This window comes from Eleginops maclovinus, chromosome 7 (genome assembly GCF_036324505.1).
Source record: "Eleginops maclovinus isolate JMC-PN-2008 ecotype Puerto Natales chromosome 7, JC_Emac_rtc_rv5, whole genome shotgun sequence".
Classification (NCBI taxonomy): Eukaryota; Metazoa; Chordata; class Actinopteri; order Perciformes; family Eleginopidae; genus Eleginops; species Eleginops maclovinus.
Genome location: NC_086355.1, coordinates 18,828,665 through 18,849,432, shown reverse-complemented (window position 1 = coordinate 18,849,432; position 20,768 = coordinate 18,828,665). Strand labels below are relative to the sequence as shown.

At 36.8% G+C, this 20,768-nt stretch overlaps 1 protein-coding gene across 1 annotated transcript in view; it reads right to left on the bottom strand.

Moving 5' to 3' along the window:
• Positions 1-1,308: 1,308 nt before the first annotated feature.
• pth2ra (parathyroid hormone 2 receptor a) overlaps positions 1,309-20,768 on the bottom strand; it is a 42,068-nt gene continuing 22,608 nt past the window's right edge. The window contains exons 8-12 of the mRNA XM_063888062.1: positions 19,220-19,286; positions 16,935-17,029; positions 12,429-12,564; positions 3,613-3,654; positions 1,309-3,038 (exon numbers count right to left, since the gene is read on the bottom strand). Coding sequence (XP_063744132.1) covers positions 2,652-3,038; positions 3,613-3,654; positions 12,429-12,564; positions 16,935-17,029; positions 19,220-19,286 — 727 coding nt within the window. The 3' untranslated portion in view covers positions 1,309-2,651. The remainder of the gene's footprint in view (positions 3,039-3,612; positions 3,655-12,428; positions 12,565-16,934; positions 17,030-19,219; positions 19,287-20,768) is intronic.

The following is a 20,768-nucleotide window of genomic DNA, read 5'->3' as shown; positions in this document are numbered from 1 at the left end:
CCAGCTAAAACATCATGATGACTGGTTGTAGCCACAACGTCCTCTGGCTCAGTAGAGTTAGGCGCCTGGCTAGAACTAGCTGTTGCTAGGCCATTTTCTGATTCTAAATCTGCAACTATTTTTGTTTTTTTAGTGGTAAAACCGAAACTGGTCAGGGCCGAATATGAATTCGGTGCAGGTGGCCTTTTTTTCGGCGGCATAACTGGCAATTACATTTAAATTTAAGATGTGTTGTTGGTCTTTACCTCAAAAGCACATTTTTATGTGACTTCTTCGGACTTGCGAGTGCTGTCAAATCGATCTTATCCAGTTTGCTCACGTAGCCTAGTGGTGTGGTGGTGAAGTGCAGTATGCTGCGCTCTTGAGCGTATAAGCACGTCCGGTATTAGCCTATTTTAATGTAACGTCTTTAAAGGTTGGAGACCGCAAAGGGATGGATAATGAGTGTTGTTTATGATTAAATTACAATGCAATATATGGCAGACACCTTCAGATATGAGAGACCCCCTCAAAAATTTGACTTTGTTGCTTTCATGGGAGCCAGTCATCACTCTATGGGAGCTCGGCTCCCTCTGGCTCCCACGTAATTCGAGCACTGAGCCAGTACATCTTTTACTGCAGTGAGAACACTATAGAAGTTATATTTTCTGTCAATATAATATTAATCTTACCAAGAATGTAGTCATTATATAGGATAACCTGTAACCTGCACCATGGTTGTCTGATTTTCTACTATGTGTTTACTTTGTGGGATGTGAGTTAGTATCAGCAATGTGTCTATGTTCTATTGTGATACGTTATAGTATATTCTTAGGAGGAAGTACACCGTTTTAACTGGCTTGAAAAGAAACTTAATGTTAATGACCACTGAGTCAAATGTATAACTTACCCATTAACTTGCCAATAGCCACTAGTAAGAAACCACTTTGGTATCAGAGAATGCATTAAAGTATGTGGCTTGACATGAAAATAATTTAGTTTCAATTTGGTGTTAGGATTAGTTTGGAATCACCAAAGTCACGCAGTAACATACAAGAAATGACCTATCTGACCTAATGTAGTAGCAGTTTAACAGTGAGGCTTGTGATCTGAGGTGAAATACAGTTTTTCTGACACAGTTTGGTGGCCTTAAAGTGAGGTAACATTGTTTTCAGGTAAATCAATGTTACCTCATTTGTTTTAGTTTTGGTTGACAATTTAATTAAAAACAAAACCACACATCAAAAGCTTTTGAAAACATCAAACATTTATATTCAGTTATCAGGCTAGTGGCAAGGGAGGGAAGTAAAGCAGAGGGAAATGAAAGGGAAGACAAAGACAAATAACAGAGAGAAACAGCCTTTATCATATAACCCAACAAGATCAAAAATATCAGATATTCTTTTGAAGAGGCATATACAATAAAGATCCTTTTTTAACAACAAGAAAGGCATCCAACGCACTAACAAACACGCATGCACAAAAAACACACAAAACACTTGAGAAGCCACCAGATGTAGCCCTTCACAGAAGTCACAATAGTTGATTGTCACAAAAGTAGTCATTTGAATGCTGCTGTATTGTTGCATTTGATGTGCCGTATAAACTGTTAGTCTATTCTGTTGTGGCATTGCCTACAAGCAGTAAACATATCAAGTGAATCCACAGATGTCAGCAGTTTAAGGCAATAGAAAACACAAATATTCCGCATATCATTTAGTTCCATTGGCAGCTTTAGAAAGGATGTTTCTCCTGAAATATTTGGGCTGATTGTTCAAGCAGGTACATTGGGTCTCCATGACACTTAATTTTTCCAAAGCAAAGATTCATTGGGATGCATCATGACGGAAACTGTCATAATCTGGAATAGTAGTTAAGCCAACCAGAGAGTAAGCAACTCCTGAAGATGGCTGTAGATTCAATTGTATATGCTGCTTTGTAATAGGTGGAGAAAATGAAACCACGGTGGTTCAATTCAGTGAACATTTGTTGGCAAAAATTAAGGTTTATCACATCTACACATTCCTGTATATTAGTTTTTGTTCTGCAGCTATCATGCTGCTGCTGCCCTTTTTTTATTAAAAAACATCAACCTTTTATTACAACTGTTTCCAAAGTATATATATATTGTTTCCATGTATGATTCTCAATCTTTTCTGTGTGCTTTTGAAATACAATTCCATAACTTCAGACCAACATAAATCATGCAGAAGCATGTTTTCTATTATTGACCACTGAAAGCTTAGCTCTCCCTGAGAGTTCCTGAAACGATTGTCTTCCGTGAAAAGGTCAAAGTACCAACACTATCATTTTAGATGTGTTGTCAAGTTGCAATTCACCTTGTGGCACCTCATACTCCCACAAATATATGCAAATACAAGCAATCTCCATCAGCAATCAACAACAATCTAACACCAAGGCTTAAATGTTGACGTGGAGTCCAACAGAGATTTAAACATTTCCTCCTGTGTCAAACTATCTGTCAGCATTGACGTGTTCTATTTTTAAACCATGTATTCAAGACATTATTCCATATCATGTACATATCGTCAAAGTTTGTTTGCCTTTGATAACCCTCTTTATAGTTTGAATGACATGGATCGGGTTGCACTCCAGACAAATCTAGACTACGAATTTTTATCGTCAGTGTATGACGCATTTTTGGACAAATGCTACAGTGTTTCCTCCTCATCGTCAGCTGTCGCAGTGGTCATAACAACAGGCAGATTTTCCTTTAACGAGATATCGTCCACCTGCTTGGGGCCACTGTCCTCCGGTTCTTCAGGTATGGATGGGTCCGAGTTACTGATCACGTATCCCGGGAGGGCTGCATGCATGCCAATCACCGCAGGATCTGTGCTCCGATAAACACGGCTTGAAACCAGTGTGGTGGAGCGAGTGGATAGTCCCGCCCCTGCCAGGTGGGAGTGGCTGCTGGTGCTGTTGTTGTTGATGCCGACAACTACGGAGCCGTAACGATAACGGCCGCAGACCACCGGGCCCTCCCACTCAAAAGCCAGGTTCCAGCGTGTCCATGTTTTCTTTATTTCTGCCTGGACCTGTGGGATGGCAAGAAGAAAAACTATAAATGTCACAAATTATATTGCAAAAATATCAATGCAAAATACTAAAATGTTTCTGATCCTTATCTGTCGCAGTGGTAATAACAACAGTGAGATTGTCCTTTAGGGAGACATCATCCACCCGCTTGGGGCCGCTGTCCCAACCCAATATTGCAGGAAAGGAGTGCTCAACAGGGTACAATGTCATTCAGAAAGGCATGAGACAAACATAATAAAAAAGAACGTTTTTTTTAAAGATAAAACCAGCAGGCTATCCTTTTTGCAAATTGAAAGCTCTTAATACAAATTGTTAAGATAGTGGAGCGACACAGAGAGATCAAATGAAAAGTGATAACAAAAAAGAGCTGTCATATTCTCTAAGGCAAGAAATCGGAAGTGAGAAAAAGGATAGGAAGCTAAAGACACTTTTTTTATATCTTCATCCAGAACCTCAATTATGCATGTCATATTTAATTATACCCTTTTTAATGGCTACGTTTAGTTAAGTTTCTCCGTTTTTTTGGGTTCTAGTTTGTGAGCAGTTGCATTTGGAAAAAATTGATCCACTCACCTCTCCGTTGCAGTAGCAGTAGATAATGGACACAAAGAAACCCTTAAAGGAAGAGATTGAAATACAAGTTGTGAGCTCAGCGGAAGCAAGTTAGAAGAAATGTCACATACAGATACATTTTCACTACAGTTGACTTACGGCCCGTACACACAGTTCCGTTGCGTTGCCGAACTGCATAGTGGTTCCGTCGCGTCGCGTCGGCTCCGTTGCTCGCGGCTCAGTTGAGAAAAATTCAACTTTTCAAGCCGCGACGGAAGCGCCAGCCAATCAAATCCCGCGTATGCAAATATGCCAGTACAAGTGCTAGCCAATCAAACCGCGTGTATGTAAATATGCCGGGAAAGCCATAGTGAAGCTCATTTCCTAATTTTCCCAAAAATGGACGAAACAATTATAACAACTGTAGGGAAGTCTTGTACAACCAGTCCCTGTACACATACAGGGACACATGCAGGAGGAACCAGCCATGAAGAAGGTGGCAGAGACAGTGGGTGAAACTGGTATGTATTCGCCTGTTTGGGGAGTTTATATCCGTTGAATGGACAGCTAGCAGGCATACAGTATATTAAGCTGTCATGGCATGTTGCATAAAATAGCGCCATAGACATTAATGCCATAAATATTCATCATATAAATCCATTCTTGCAATAATCGAGCCCTAGAAAGTGGGCTTTTTTGCTTTGAGTTTCCAGAGGCACGAGATTAATTTCATTGGTTGTCGGTCGCGTTAACCCCAAGCGCCAGATACGCCCCCGGCAAGCGTCAACAGAACGGAACCGTGTGAACGGTGCATAAATGTCATTGTTATCTTAATCCAATGCAAACAATACACTTCACTATCTATTATCCAACAAAGATGATAATGGTAAAGGGCACCAACTATGTCTTTGTAGATGTCTCTTCAAACAGTGCTTATCTTATTAAAAAGAAAGAAGACAGCAATGTTAACTGCTTTGGCTGTGCCTGTTTTGACCTGTTTCACCTTGTGTTCCTGCCTCCCTGCTCGATTAGAGTTGAAGGAGAGACACGGTGTCTTTGAGAAAATGATGGGTTATGGGAAGGAGTGTGCCCTTGTATGTGAGGTTTTACGCTTGCTGCACATCATTGCTGGTTTGAGGCAATCAGGCAGTGACTTTCTGAGAAACTAAAAAACAGTGAACAAATATGCACCTGGATAATAAGAATATTGCTGTTTAATCCTCAATTAGTTCTACAACTAGTCAGAAAAAACGATTTTTTAAAAAGTTCCAAAACAATTAAAAAAATATACAACACCCACAGATATTCATCCGAAAATAGTGATGAAAAAAAGTTATTGATCAAAGTATGTATAACAACATGAAAATGAAGCAGTACAGACAGATTGAAACCTTGCATCTATTGATATTACTTAATTATACATCTTTGTTGAATACTTGATACTCTTTGGTACCTACATTTTAAATGCTACTAAGGTATAGCAGACTGATGCTACGGATCTCGGATCACGGACCATATGCAGTTTTTACTATCAGCAGGAAGAAAGTTCGGTCAACGTTTAACATCAGCTGTGGTCAAAGAAAACATACATTTATTGTTGCTCCACCAGAAAACACTGTGGACTCATTTTTTATATCGATATTTTATTTGTGGAAAGCACACAATTTGGATTCATGCTGGCTGAACTGATAACCAGTGAAGAAAAGAGAGTTATTATAAAGAAGATTCATTGGAAAGGAAGCCACTTTCCTCCGCTCATTTCGCCCATGACCCTTGAAATACTCTAAGGTAAAAGTCACTGGGTCCAGGCTACATTTGTGATTACTACCAGAAAGATATACATAATACTGAATAAACTCTTTAAGAAAGTTGGCTCTGTCATTGGTGTTTGAATGGATACTTTTAATGCTGTGGTGGACACTAGGACAAACTGTTGTCAATCAAGGATAACCACGACCACCCTCTCCACCTGCAGCTGGATAGTCAGCGGAGCTCCTTCTCTAACAGACTGCTCCAGCACCGCTGTCACAAGGACAGATACAGGAAATCCTTCCTGCCAACAGCAATCACTGTGTATAACAAATCACCTCTGGGTAGCAGAGAACTCACTGCTCCATAGTTTCTCTTGTGTAACTTCACACTGTGCATTTTACATTTATATTTAATATGCCATTCTTGCACACTTAATGTAAATTATATCCTCATTTGTTATTGTGTTAGCTGCAATTTAGCCCTTCAATAGTGTTTTATTTGTCACATAGTTTACAGATTTGTATCTTCACAGTCAACTTTTATATTTTATATTTAGTTCTGTTTTATCTTATATTTGAGATGTTTAAATTGTATAATTGTTTATTTTCTACTCTTTTCTTTTGTAATTATGTGCAATACTTTGTTTACATGCTGCTGCAACGGAAGAAAATCCCAATTTTTTTGGAATAGTTGGTGCTAATTTAGGGATGTCCAATTATTATGGCCCATGAGTGATTATGATTAAAAAATCCATTTGGCACACTGACTACATTCACATAGTAAATGCCAGGTGTCACTATCAAAGCACAGGAATTTCCATCGCAGAAATAAAAAACATATGTAGTCCTGAAAGAACTGAACAACCATGAATGGTTTAACGACCTTGCTTTGTTAGCTGAGGCTTGCAAGAAAAAGATAAGCTTGTTTTACTTATGTATGCACGCATAAAAAAAAGAAGAAGTTTTTTGTGAATATTTAAAAGAGCTTATCAGTGAGAACACACTGCTCACTTCCCAACTCTGGGGGAAATGATTTGAAGCTTCCCAAAGGCCAACATTTTTGTGGTAATGGGAAAAAAATGTTACTGTGCAGGCATCCGTCATGACGTAACTCTACCAGCACTGCGTTGGTATCATTTCACGTTGCCAACAGCAGCTCACAATGTCCAGATTTCCCCAGAGGGGGCACCATGCCAAAAGAAAGCTCAGTTTGTTTGACTGCAGAAACACATTCAAGGAAACATCTCCTGTGAGACTGAGCAAGCAGGTGCGATGTTCAGACAAGCATTAATGGTGTGTGAATGTTAGTCTCCCTGAGCAGTTGGCATCTTGCATGTATGAATGGGCGTGAATGTTGAATCTAGAGTGGTGTGAGGGATCGGATACACTCGAAAAGTGCTTTATAAAATGCAGTCCATTTACCTTTTAAACAAGACTAGACCCACTGTTACCTCTGATGTACTCCAACCCCTCACTACAGACTTGAGCAGCCCCAATATCACTGGCTCCATCAGACATGGTATTGACTGCTGAGTGAATACAATGTAAAGTGTATGAAGTGATTAAGACGCGCTGATTTGAAGTCAATGTAGCCCTTAGCATTAAAGGAGTCCTATTAAGGTTGGTCTATGTTTTTTTTGCACAATTTAAAAATACACAAACGTAACAGATTACATAATACACACTCCAGCAAGAAAGAGAACAAATACAGTGGGCATACTGAACTTTAAAAAAATGGTATAATTCACAATATTGTACAAATAACAGATCAATCCACACATTAATACGGAAACATCAGTGATGGAAAACAATTTGTACAACATTGGTCATGCTCAAAACTTGAACTCCTCTAGTGATCCCTGTATCAAATCCCTTCATTTTTCTTATCTTTCTGCTTAAATATTTACTTCTGAAACAATGTTTTTATTATTATCACATAGCAAGGAAGTAAAAGAGCGAGGGAAGTACGAGAGGTCGGTAGATGTTTTTGCCCCGTGGCCTCTTTTCAGGTTAGTCGAGCACTGGGTATTAGTCTGTCCCTGCTGACTGTGTTTTCTTTATGTTCTTGCATAGGGTTATCGTTGGTAGTATAGCCTTAAATTCTGATCAAAGTCAACTTCACTTTTAAATAAATATTGGATGTATGACAAAGGAACTCTCTGATCCAGCACTAATTTGAAACTGCCACAAAGGATTAATTCATTGTTTAAAGTCTCAGTCTGGGCACATATGCTAGTGGGTGCGCTAATTATAACATTTCAGATGCGGTTCTCTTCTCTAGGTCCTTCGCATCCCAGGGATAAAAGACAAAGGAGTCAGACTCTTTCTTTTGTGTGGATTCATTTAAATTTGGCTGAAATGGTGTGACAATGATAATGTTTTAAAGTTTTTGCAAATGTTATTGCTTTGAGAAACCCTGCTCTTGTGGAGTTTTCTTTGTATTGTATTCAAAGTGGTTTTCAATTATTGTTGAGCTCTTCTCCTTAGGTTCCCTTTTACATAAAAATCCCAAGTCTCAACCCTGGCACAACATTGAGATGGCATGCATGTGAAAAAAGATGTATTCTTTACCATACTTTGAATACAACCCATTTGCAAGAATTCCTTCACTCATTCAAACCATTTATGGGAAATTATTTATACATCATTTCTCTGCCTGGTTGATGTTCCACAACACCTAATGTGTTATAATGTATGATGCACTCTTCTATTAAACTTGCCCAAAATAACACAAGTACCATTTAGTTTGTTGGCTCTAAATCTTGTTATTGATTAATCAGAATGACTACGGTTGCTACGCTACCATCATCCATGTAAAAATAAACTACAAGAGATAAGATTCTTAATATACGGCTCTTTGTTGCCAACCAGTCAGTTAAAACAGAAAAATGGGGAAATATGCATCAAGACAGTCAGACAGTGAATTACTTCTGAAGCCACAGCTGGCTAAAGAGGAGACGGCAGGCTACACTGGTAGATGAGTGGCGTACCACTCCAACAGTCAGAATATTCTGAAGCACAGAGGAATACTATTAAGCACATCAATCTGGAGAAGAGTATAACATCTTCGTATGTTTAGCAACATGAGCACAGCTACAACATAGACGGTCATTGTTGTTATGCTAAACTAGAATGGAAGTCATTTCAGTGGAAAAAGGGTTTCATGTCCAACGGTTCCAAACAGTGCGTAGTATTTGCATTTGATTAAAATTGTGAGGCTTTTAGTCTTTGGAACCAAACATAGTTAAAACAATTTTAATTTAATTTGGACATTTTATATGTATTGTCCAATGAAGAATCAAAAGTAGTTAAATGACCAAATTCATTTCCAATTGACAGACACATAATATGTCATAAATCAACAGTTTCAAAAAGAGTCAAATTAACAAATATATTTGTAAAATAATCGTTCAATTCATACAATGCAAATGTTGGTTTGATGGAGTTGATAATAGATGAAAATAACATATAATACATATTTTATTTTCACACAGGTGCAAGGCCATTGTCATCGGGCGCATCCCATCTCTGCAATTACAACTGTTTGTTCATGCTGAGATGGATAGAGTGATGCCTCTGAGCGTATTTCTGGCACACCAGGTGGCAGCGTGCAATTTTGGCATTACAGTTGGCTTTTGTTGTGTCGCTGGCCACCATTACAAATGCTAACAGAATAATGTTCTGGCTTTAATTAGCAGATGTCCGCACAGAACTCTCCCAACACCACAAATCCTTTTCGTGTTAAATCAATTTGCCTCCGTCACTCTGACATAAGATATCTAAACTAGCACATACCTAACTACAAATGAATGTTAACATTATGTTGATTTAAAGACAGCTGTCGAATTAGAGAGTGTCGATGGAGCACACAATTGTTGCTAAATCTCAGGCTGACTGAACTCATACTCTGTTCCACATTGGAGTCATAGACCCTTTTGAAAGCTGATTTGCAATCTCCTCAATTGGTCAAGCAAAGATAGTCAATATGAGTAATGCTTCCTGTTTGAAACTCGTTGCTTTAAGTTTTTGTCTTGATTTTGTCCCCTTATCCATTATTCTCACTCCTTTCCTCAAACATAGCAGATGTAAAAAAAAGAGTCTTTTAGTAAATTGCCCTTCAAGCACTCCTTGAATAACCCACTAACCCTGCTCCATTAGACATATCAAATAGCTTGCCTTGATGGACACTGCCAGCCTTTTAAGAACATTTTCCAAAATCACTGCAATCTGATTTATCAATAACTGTTCAATATTATACCTTATAACTTTTATCATGGGCGCTGAGAACAAAGCAAAGTTTGATTCCCTTTGAGCCTCCAATGTATGTGCTTTCAGGGGACAAGTTAAGTTGGTTGACAGTCATCAGTATGCAAAACATTTAGACACTTTCTGAATATTTGAGAAAAAAGTTATAAGGCAGGCCATGCAGTTCGCAACCAAAGAAGTTATGTGTATGTTAATGTGATTTTTAGGAGACGCATAGCAATTTGATGGGGGAAAGTGCAGTAGAGTTTCCTATTTACATTAATCACATTCAGAAAAAAAAAACACCTTTTCTGATCATTTTGTTCTGTTTCCATATTTCTGAAGAACGTGTAAGCTCGTTATTATTTGTCTTGTTTGGTTGGTGAGGCAACATTTTAAGAGTCCCTATTGTGCTTTTTGGGTTTTCTCAACACATAGCTTTTTGTGAATGTAAATGCATGGTCTGCAAAGGCTAGAACCCTGAAGTTCAATTCAGAGGGACTTTCTCTCCCACACTCTCCCCCCTTCCTTGACAAACATACTTTGTTTACTTCTGTAATATGATGACATCACTATGTAAGAGAATGTTTGAGAAAAATAAAGCAGTTTTTGAACTTTAAAGCATGTAAACATGTCAGGGTAGAGGTATACAATACCAATACGGACCTGAAAATGAGCAGAATATGTCCTTTTTATCTTTTGATCACACTCAAATTCAGGAAAGTTAAAACACACAGTAAATCAATCGAAGTACTCACATTGATTAAGCCCCTGTTTTGTAATTTCATATATGCTTTGTGTCTTTAGTATTTTGACAATCTAAACTACATTTATATTAAAATTAACTGATCACTCCCTTGGCCATGGACAACCATCATTCAGGATGTAAACCATAATAGCAGAAGATGTGCTATTATATATTACTTTGGGAAATATACTTCTAAGAAATGTTTCATGGAATTTACTTTTAATCTACTATAACCAATAAATGTGGTCATAATTAATGACATATTACATTACATTTAGTCACTTGTTAGACGCTATTATCCAAAGCTGTGGGCAATCCCCACAGTAACTATTTGGGGTGAAGTGTCTTGCCCAGGGACAGAACGACATGCTGACTGCAGTGGGGATGGAACCAGTGCTCTCCATATCCAAAGATCATTTGAATACTTTGCCTAAAAATATAAGAAGCGTCCACAAGCTTCTTGAAAGTGTTAAGAAACTTCAGTAAAACCAGCAGACTTTATACTTCAGATACAAATGAATACTGTGGACTTTATACCACTATTTCCGGTGGATAGATGTTCTCCATAATCAATTTTGAATTAAATGAGCAATAATTAAAAAAGCATGTGAGAATGTCTTTGGCTCCAGTAGTGTAATTTGACTTGCCCCCTTGTATTTAATTTCCCCACGGAAGCGCTCTTTTCCTGATACGTTTATTACATCAAGGCAATTTAAGGTCAAACTGAGAATATGATCATTACAAGATCTCATACTTTTAGCGCAGGAAAATGTACCCAACACTCAAACATGTTTCATATGTCAAGGTAGAAAAAAAAGAAAGACTGGATATGAAATGTAATTTAGTTCATATTTAGAAAAGGTCAAGACTAACGGTATTTGGAAATTGCTCACTTAATCTTAGGCAGAGCTGAATTATGACACTTAACCAAAGTCATTATGAAGCTGCTTCACCGAATAATGAAGTGCACTCTTGACTCAGACAGCCTCATGCTGAAGATTCAAAAGTTAATGAGAAGTGGGAGACATAGAGCATGGTCTGACACTAAATTGACTCTCAATTAATTGTTTAGACACCCTTTAAACCGAAATAGTATTTATATGAAGGGTTTAAAATGAGAGAAAACCCACAAAAAATAAGAGGAAGACTTTTTTTACATTGGCAGTAAATGAGTATGACTTTATGTTTTATTTTATTTGTATATATCATGTCTGATCCTGTTTCCAGTGCTGGTGCATCTGTGCTGTCAATGTTGTGGTGGTTGTATATTGTTTTCATTTTGCATTATCCTAAACAAGAGTTGGTGTTTGTTTAACAGTGAAAAAACGCACAAAGAATAATCAGCGAGATAATGGAGTCTGGTTACTTTAAGAAGAGAATAATGTGGTAAGAATCAGCCATATCATCGCATTTGTAAATGACAACAACACTGAGGTGTTCTGCCCAGTCACTTTCCAAGTCACATTTTATTTTCCATTAACCAGTCTTTAAACACTGAACCCAAACCATATTGCCTTAACTGTTTACTTCCTGTTTTTCTTCTTCTGCTGATTTCTCTCACGTTCATCTCTCTAAATCTTTAACCTCTTCCTCCTCTTTAGCTATTTTCTTGTTTTGGTTATTTTTTCTTTTCTCTGATGGTCCCAGTTTAGCCATCATAAATCCAAAGCTTTGCAAAAGTTTAAAAATGACTTCTTTCTGCGGATTAATATGACTGCACATGGTCCTTTGATCAGAACATCCCTAGCAGTTGTGTGGGATCGAAAAAAAAGAGCCGACCTTTGAATGTCTGTATTGAACATCAGAAACAAGTACTCAACCTAGCCCAATGATAAGGAAAGCTAGTTAAAAGCATGTCATTTGACTGATGCTCTTGTCCAAAGCGACTCATATACAACTCAATCATGCCAGTATCTTTCCCAAGGACATGTTGACTTCAGGGGACTAATGACCCTCACTGTAACACCTAGTCTGTGAATGTGAGGACCAACCTTGACTTGGCATACTTGCCTAAGTGCTTCCTGAAGGTTATGGCCAGACTTTTCACATAACTTCAGCAACCGCAGTGTTATTAATTGAAAAGAAGAGAGTACCTGAAAGGAGTTGAAGAACAGCTCACAGTACATGCGGACTTCCCAGCTGAGGCCCTCGATTGTATAAGGCCCCGCAAAGACGATGTAGTGGATGCCAAACACCAGCACTAACACAAGGGTGGACTTTGCCAGTTTCCTATAGAGACACAAACACACAGGTAATCATGTATAGAGCAGAGCTGACTTGCTTTAGTTACAGTGATATCATTTATTGTTTTACCCTAAGCAAACCCTTTATAGGTGAGCAAGAGGCCAATATCTATATATATATATTAGATAATATTCTTTCAGAACACACAGGGAACATTTTCCAAAATACTCGTTTAGCTGGTATTTGTCTAAAGGTATGTATTTGATATGCAGATTTTAAAAAATACATGCTGTGTCATGATCCTTGTTTTGCGTCTGTTTCCTGTTTTATTTTTGAAATGTTTTCCATCCGTTGTGTCATGTGTAGTTTTACTTCCTGTCTTTGGATTTCCTTGTGTCTGATTGTCTCATTGTTGTCACCTGTTGTCCTCCTGTTTCTTCCTCCCCTCCCCAGCTGTGGCTTGTGTTGTGATTAGTGTCTTTGTATTTAGTCCTGCTTTCCCTTGTGTTCTTTGTCAGTTTGTTATCGTCCTTCATGTGTCAAGTCCGGTGTTTTTCATGTCCTGGATTTTCCCAAACTTTGTATTTTTGTAAAACAGTTTTTTGGAATAAAGCTCGCCTTTTTCTTTGTACCTATACCTGCCTGCCTTTGTTGCTGCACTAAGGTCCTATTTTCCCCACCGTTGACATGCTGTGCTTGGTGGGATTTAGTAAAAGTATGGATCTTGCTAACTTTAAATGTGTAAATGAAAACAATCAGTTTCCAAATAAAATAAATGCGACAATATTTATGTTAGGGAAATAAATCAAAAGCAAATAAGTCACATGGAACTGTGTTGATGGCTTCTAAGACCCTAGATACTGAGATAAGTGATGTTTTATTTTTGTAACCAAGCTCACATTCCTTCCACTGGAACAGAACTAGTCCTTGAGCGAGAAATTTCTCTCTTCAAATACTAGACTGTGACAATGAGGTACAGGATGTTATTTCAGCTTTTTCTTTTGGCTTAGTGTTGAGGGAATCTGTATTATAAATCCTGCAAACCAACTCTGCGTGCTCTACTTCCCAAAACCTATCACAACTTTTTGGTATTTTGCTGACTTCACTCACATCCAACCAGCTTATTCACACGTCTAATTAAAAAAAGTGACAGATGTTCAAATTTGTGTTGTTAAATTCATGTTTTTCTCTAAGGACTTTTCCCCAGATGAGTCATAGGTAAAAAAAATGTGTTGAGGTGTTTCTATTCTACGTTATGACTTAGAACAGCTATATATTCATGCAGAGCTAGTAAAGATGAGGAGCACGTTCAGCCACAGACTCAGCCCTCCTCGGTACAGCACTAAGCGACTCGAACAATCCTTTGTGCCTATAGCCATCAGGCTGCACAACCACGGGCTAACCAGGACTGTACATACATAAAACCTGCACTGTTTGTACAATACTTTAACCTACTAAAAACATACTTCTGTAAATATATCTAACAATCTAAATATGTATTTGTTCATTTTAAATGATCAATGATTTACCGTGATATCTTGTTTCAACAGTTATTAAATCATTCTATTTTTTCCCCTCAGGGATAAATAAAGTTCCATCTTATATGATCTTATCTTGATGTTACTCCACATGTGATACAGCTTTAACAAACAAACAAGACAACATTTTTATAACTTCTTCTAATAATCCAATCACTGCACATCAAAGGAACTTCAATCAAATCGAATCAAACATCTGAAATACAATATTAAAACACTTCAAGAGTAAGGATGGGTACTGAAACCTAGTATGAAACAGGCTCCAGGGCTACATTTTTGAAAACATTGGTATCGATAAGCTTGTACGTTAGCGGTTTTGCGGAACTGGATAAATAAAAAAAATATAGAAAATGAATTTGATATTTATGATGGCTACATAAACTTTATCTTGCGCATTTTATCCAACCAACTCCATTTCTAATTTGCAATATCTTTACAAAATGTTTCATTGATTCATTTTTTGCTATTTTCAATCCTGAAGAGTGATCTCTGTAGTAGAGTTACAACCTACAAGTCCCAGTGTGGACAATGCTTGTTTGCAGTAAGTGTTTTCGTTTAGGGTGGAATCACTAAAAATCGATCCAAACATCTAGCAAAAGTGCACCATATTCAGACAGAGAAATGCACAGTTTTTCAACTGCCAAAACTGGTAGTTCTGTTGCCCCATATCGAGTACCTGTACCACATCACCACGTTTAATTCTGTTTCCAAACAATACGTTTTTCCCTGTAAATGATTTAAAAAAACGATACAAATACAGTTAAAGTACCGGATTGATAAGCAGTAAGAGTAGTAGTAGTACCGTTAAAGTAAAGATAACCCATCCCTATACAAGATGCAACAGGTCTGTCAAATGTGCACAGTGATCCTTTTAAGGAATATCTGTAAAAGACAAGCATTTTAAACAAAGAATGCGTAACTTTTTTAACTTTTTGACTTATTTAAGCAATCTCTGTGTCAATGCCAAACTCCCATTGAGTTAAGGCCGCTAAAGCTTGGTCCCCCTGAGAGAAAAATACAGAGTTCTTCATTTCCTTCTTTTAATTTATGGGGACCATCTGCCTTGTATTTAGCAGCAGCACGGGGCATGCAATCAACCTGCCAGCAGTGAAAACTCTTATTGAAAAGCAGTCTCCTTCAGTTGAAGACAATCATTTATTAACTGGGAAGTGCTGGGAATGTAGTGAGTCATTGGTAAAGTCCATGGCAATGTAAAAAAAACTCAAGGCAAAAAGAAATCCGTTCAAAAAGAGGATCATCTTTTTTAGAGAGCAATTTTGACGAGCATATCTCCATAATAACTTTACACTACTTGAAGGAGTGTATACATACGCATTCATTGAACACATTGCCCTCATCCAGCAAGCATTATTATCACCAGCCCTTTGGACAGGGGCGGGAACCATCAATTTCAGCTGTGATGGTAATACTCTGTGGGAGCTCTAAACTGTCAAATGCATGTGAATTTCAATTTACAATTAACATAATAAACACTGTCAGTTCTAATCAAAACAATATTTCATCCTCGTTCATTTCATAATGAAAAACCATTTCAATAATCCAGAAGAAAAATGAATTACATTAGAGAAGATTTGTATGCATGGTCATTTTGGTTTACGGGGCTAAAAAAGCTCAAAAAAGCAAAATGTCAAACAGTGAGCTATTTTTCGAAACATTACTGGATTAGCTGCTCATTGTGAAATAAAAGATAAAAAAGGTTCAGTTTAGGTCAAATACAAAGAAATATAATGCAATCCGAATGCAATTTGCAGTCAGTGTCAATATTTTCTTTCACAATGACAGATTTGAAATTGTTTCTACAGCATCCCTGTAAACAGTTTTGAAGGCTTCTGATTAATATTCATCAGAACGAGTTTGGCTTTTTGTAGATAGGACTAGGCAATATATCAAGATGACATTGAAATTGTGATGTAAGCCTTCTTAACTATCTATACTGTTAACCATCTCAGTCATAAAATCAACATTAGTGATGATTATCTATTCCCCACTATATCCCACATTCTCTTTTGCATTCTTTAATGCATCGGTCAACAGCTATAATCCGTCACCCATTCTTTCGATGTACATTGAGGTACCCTCACATTGACATTTTGATTATTCTTTTTACATGAAATGTGGTCAGCTCATTTACACAAAGCAACCCACATGCGGCATTCAACATAGTGCTTCTTTTAGAAAAAGTAATGTAACTTTAATCTTTTTATCTGACACATTGATGCCAGCATCAGCATGGAGAATAACGGTGATAATTACAGATTTAAAAATGATAGAACCTATTGTGTGTGTGTATGTGTGTGTGTGTGTGTGTGTGTGTGTGTGTGTGTGTGTGTGTGTGTGTGTGTGTGTGTGTGTGTGTGTGTGTGTGTGTGCATGTGTGCATGCATGTTTAACCCATGTTGTGGGGACATGGATTTGACAACACATTAGGGGGACTTCCTTACTTGCAGGACAAAATGCAAGTTCCCACAAAACAAATCATTAGGTATTAGTGTTGCTTTAAGAACTGTAGTCGATAAGGTTAGGGTTAGTCTGTTTTAGTCTGTGCTATATTAAAAAAGTATAATAATGTTAAAAAAAGACGATCAGGAAATAAGGCGACAACTAATTTTGTGCAAGGGTGTTAATTCACTTACATCACTCTTATAATTATGTACAGCTGTTACTTAACATTTGAATTAGTTATAATTTAAGTGACGTATCTTTACATTTGGAAAGAAGACGCATAAATGTTAATTCATCTTGAATCAAATGCTACAACTTTGTTAATTGTGTTTATTTCACTTAATTTATTTACACAATTAATCTTCACTTAATCTGCATGCTGGTTCCTTTAGATACATTCAATTGAGTGCAAACCTGTACTGTTTCCTGGTGTCGTATCTCCCTGCGTTTGTCTCTCGGATTTTTGTGGCCAACACTCGTATGATGTTCACAAACAAGATGAAGTTGAGCTGAAACAGAAGAACAGAGATAAAAAAGCCCTTTATTTATACATTGCATGTAAATATTCTAAAAACATTAATCTTGTATTGATTATTACTGTGTTTTTATGTTTTAGCATGGAGTAATTAAAGAACATCTACGTTTTCAAGAATAGATCCAAACATGTACAGTATATTCATCATTCATGTCATATTCACAAAAACGTATATTACTGCGGTTTTATGACACATGATCACAAACATTACATTACATTCACATATGCTATCAACTTGTGAATAACATAGGATAGAACAGTTCCTTCCCCTCTGCTTAACATATCAATGATTGATTTATTTAATTCTGCTTTATATTGCAATAAAAATAACTTGAACTATACTATGGTTAAGAACTTCTTACAAATCATCATCTCTTTTTAAGTCAATTCCAGTATTAAATGGCTACACTTTGATTTTGTGAACAATGGTAGCTAACAATCTTGGGAGTCCATTACATGTTCCAAGTTCCAAAGAAAAAACATTTTTTTGGCAAACTTTAATGAGGATGAGCCAAAGTGATTTGCAATATGCAAATTGAGGCTTACATTGGCCCAGAATATATATATCATCCTCTCAATGCCAGGAACAACAGTATCCAAACACACTTTTATTCAAATGCATATAGTTTTATAGCCAGTTCTTCAACACTTATATATCCTTCATTAAATTTACTTTAGTGGTTTTAAATGCTTTCCTTATAAATCTTAATACGAACATGCTTTTAGACCCTGAAAACCCAGAACATCTATTTACTCTATTTTGAAATGCTTGTCTCTCTTGTGTGATGGTAACTGTAAAAGAGACGTAAACATCACGCTGTCTATCACTTGTAAATGAATGTTTTGTCCATCCAACAACAGCCGTTCATTTGTCTCCACATGTTTTCTTGCAGGCTATTCAAAGAATAGCAACCAAGAAAATATTGTTGATGTTACCAAACAGTGAAGAAAAGTTGATACCAGACTTTGATTGGAAATAGCAATAACAGAATTTCTTTTTGTATTTGTTGCTGTAGATAAGCTGATAACACAACTGAGAAAAAAAACATGCCTAGCAGTAAAAAGTTAAGGGTTTATTAAAAACCTTTTTTTATCAAGACATTTGATGACTTTTTATAATTAGTGCTAAAGGATCTTCTGGACAGATATTGGGGCTGCAATCTCTTAGGAAGTTAAAAACGTCTATATTCGATAATCTTTAATCCAGGTAAAGCACTTTACAAATAAGGTGCTTTATACCCAAGATGTGTTGCTATGGGAAGTTCATATCAGATTCCAATTCAACCTGAGGGAGACCTGTATGCTTCAACCTTATCTGGACCATTGATTGTCTGTACAAGATTTGACAGCAGTCAAGCAAACATTTTGATGAGATATTTCAATCTGGATGAAAGTGGACCAGCTGACTAGCTGACAGTGGTTAAAAAAAACAATCTTATTCTTTCAGGTGAGCTCAATTCCTGAGTTGTTAAATGACTTCAGGATTACAACTCAGGTCAGTTGTTAGAATCCCATTTCCCATTACCTCCATGTTTGCTTAGAATACAGTGCAGTGATTTTGAGTGAGGAAAGGACATTTATTTCGAAGACTGATTTTGTCACAAGCTTTAAACACTTGTATTTGTACGTATACTTACTGGGGTCATGAAACATAGGCTGTTTCAGGTCATAGAGAGCACTGTTTCTTATACGTTTTTGAAGAACTTGGATATGCAAGGGTCAGGTTTAAGATTAGTACAACCATGTATATACCACAACTTTTTCTTTAAAAACAGAATAATAAGTGATTTTGATCGAAAAAGTGAGATTTCTTACAATTGTAATGTTTTCACAAGCTTTTCAAACAAGTATTTAAATGTATACTTACTGTGGTCATTAAATATAAGCCAATATACAATACAATGTTTTTAATTAGCTTTTTGATAGTTACCATTTGTCTACGAGGTATTGGATATGCATGGGTATGGTAAGGGTTATTATTACCATACCTCAATCTTTGCAGTATTCCTTAACTTAGACATGCAAAAACAAAATGGCCCCAATTGTAGGATCACTTACCCCTATTGAAAGGTAAGTGAGGTCATTCTTACATTAGACACAGTACAAGTTACAAATGAAACCTAAGTTACATTCACACAAAGCATTGATAACAGAAAGCTCTTACCCCAATGGCTGTGAGGATGGGAACCTGGTAGATCCACTTAATGTAACCAGCGCTGAACTCCCAGCACCTGCAAATGATACAGTTACAGAGGGGAGGAGAAGAGAAGGAAGGATAAAGTAGGAAGAATAAAAGACATAGGAAAAGGCACATGACAGTCTTGAGGAGCAGAGAAAAAGCAGACCAAAATGAAAATTAATCAGTTGAGTACAAAAAAGAACAGGGAGGTTAGAGATTGCATTTTGGTTCACAATTATTTAAATTGTCTCAAATGTTTTGGTTTGTAAAAATAATCAGAGAAAGAAGGACAGAAAATACATCAACAGTAACAGAAAAGAGGATGCAAAGAGTTGCAGAAATAGATGGAGAGTGCCCTTGTTTACATACTAATGAAGACCAATACTGAATAGCAAACGCAAGAGGGAACAGAAAAACATAAACAATTGTAACATATACTGTGGTATGTTTTGCGGCTAATTGTCGAGGTTGCTGGAAATGTTTACCTTGTCCCTTTTTATCTCATTTTCCTTTGTTTTCCATAATTAATGTTTTGATTTTCTTTTCCTATTTCCATTTATAATTGAACCTTATATGGGAACCTTATATGTACTCTAAGCATTGGCATGGCTTCTCTTAATTGATGTTGCCTGTGTAGTAGAGTAAAAGTTGTATAGCCTTTTCTTTTTTGTATACTTTCTTTATTTTAAACGATGATGGACATTACATCAAATACATTTTACTTCTATGTTTTTTCAACCTGACATTCTCTCCATATGTGAACACGCATTATAACGCAAATGTATAGCTTCCAACAATGCATCTCTTCCAGGGGATTATGCAAATATTATTGTGCAAATCCGTATTGAGTGTGTAATTGGCATGTTGAGCAAACATGGTCTCTAGAAATACATTCTCAATGTCTTGTAGGGAAATGATAGGAAAGTACAGTTGCAGTGTGTCAAACTGAGAATAGGATGTTAACTGTTCTTCTATGAAATGTTCAAAAAACACTTTGAAGACAATTGATTGGCCATTTTGTACTGCTTTTGCTTTTCCATTTTTTGGGAACTCTTTTTGCACTGGATATAATTGATTATCTGTTATTTTCAAATCATGCAAAACAATAATACAAGAACAATAAGAAATGTATTTTAAATGTCAAGCGTGATAAATGTGTGTGGAAACTAAGAAAGTGCAAAATGTCTCCTGCATCCGTTCACTAGAAAGTCACTGTCATTTCTAGCTGCGTCTCTACAAATGCTAACATCTACTTACCATTAAAAGCAACCGCTAATGCTAATTCAATTCAATACATCAGCACTTATCATGGCCATTAACAATTACCAGAGTGAATTACACACCGCTCTGCCAAAGTGGAGGCAACAACTGTAGAAGTGAGCACAAGTGTCATAAATGATTTGTATACAGTCCTGTTACTGCTTTTACTTCTATACAGAATGTCTATTTTTCCAGTTATTGAGTAAAAATTGACCTCTTTTATTCTACTATGAGAAAAAAACTAAAAACGTTTTTGCTCACACAGGGCCAACCA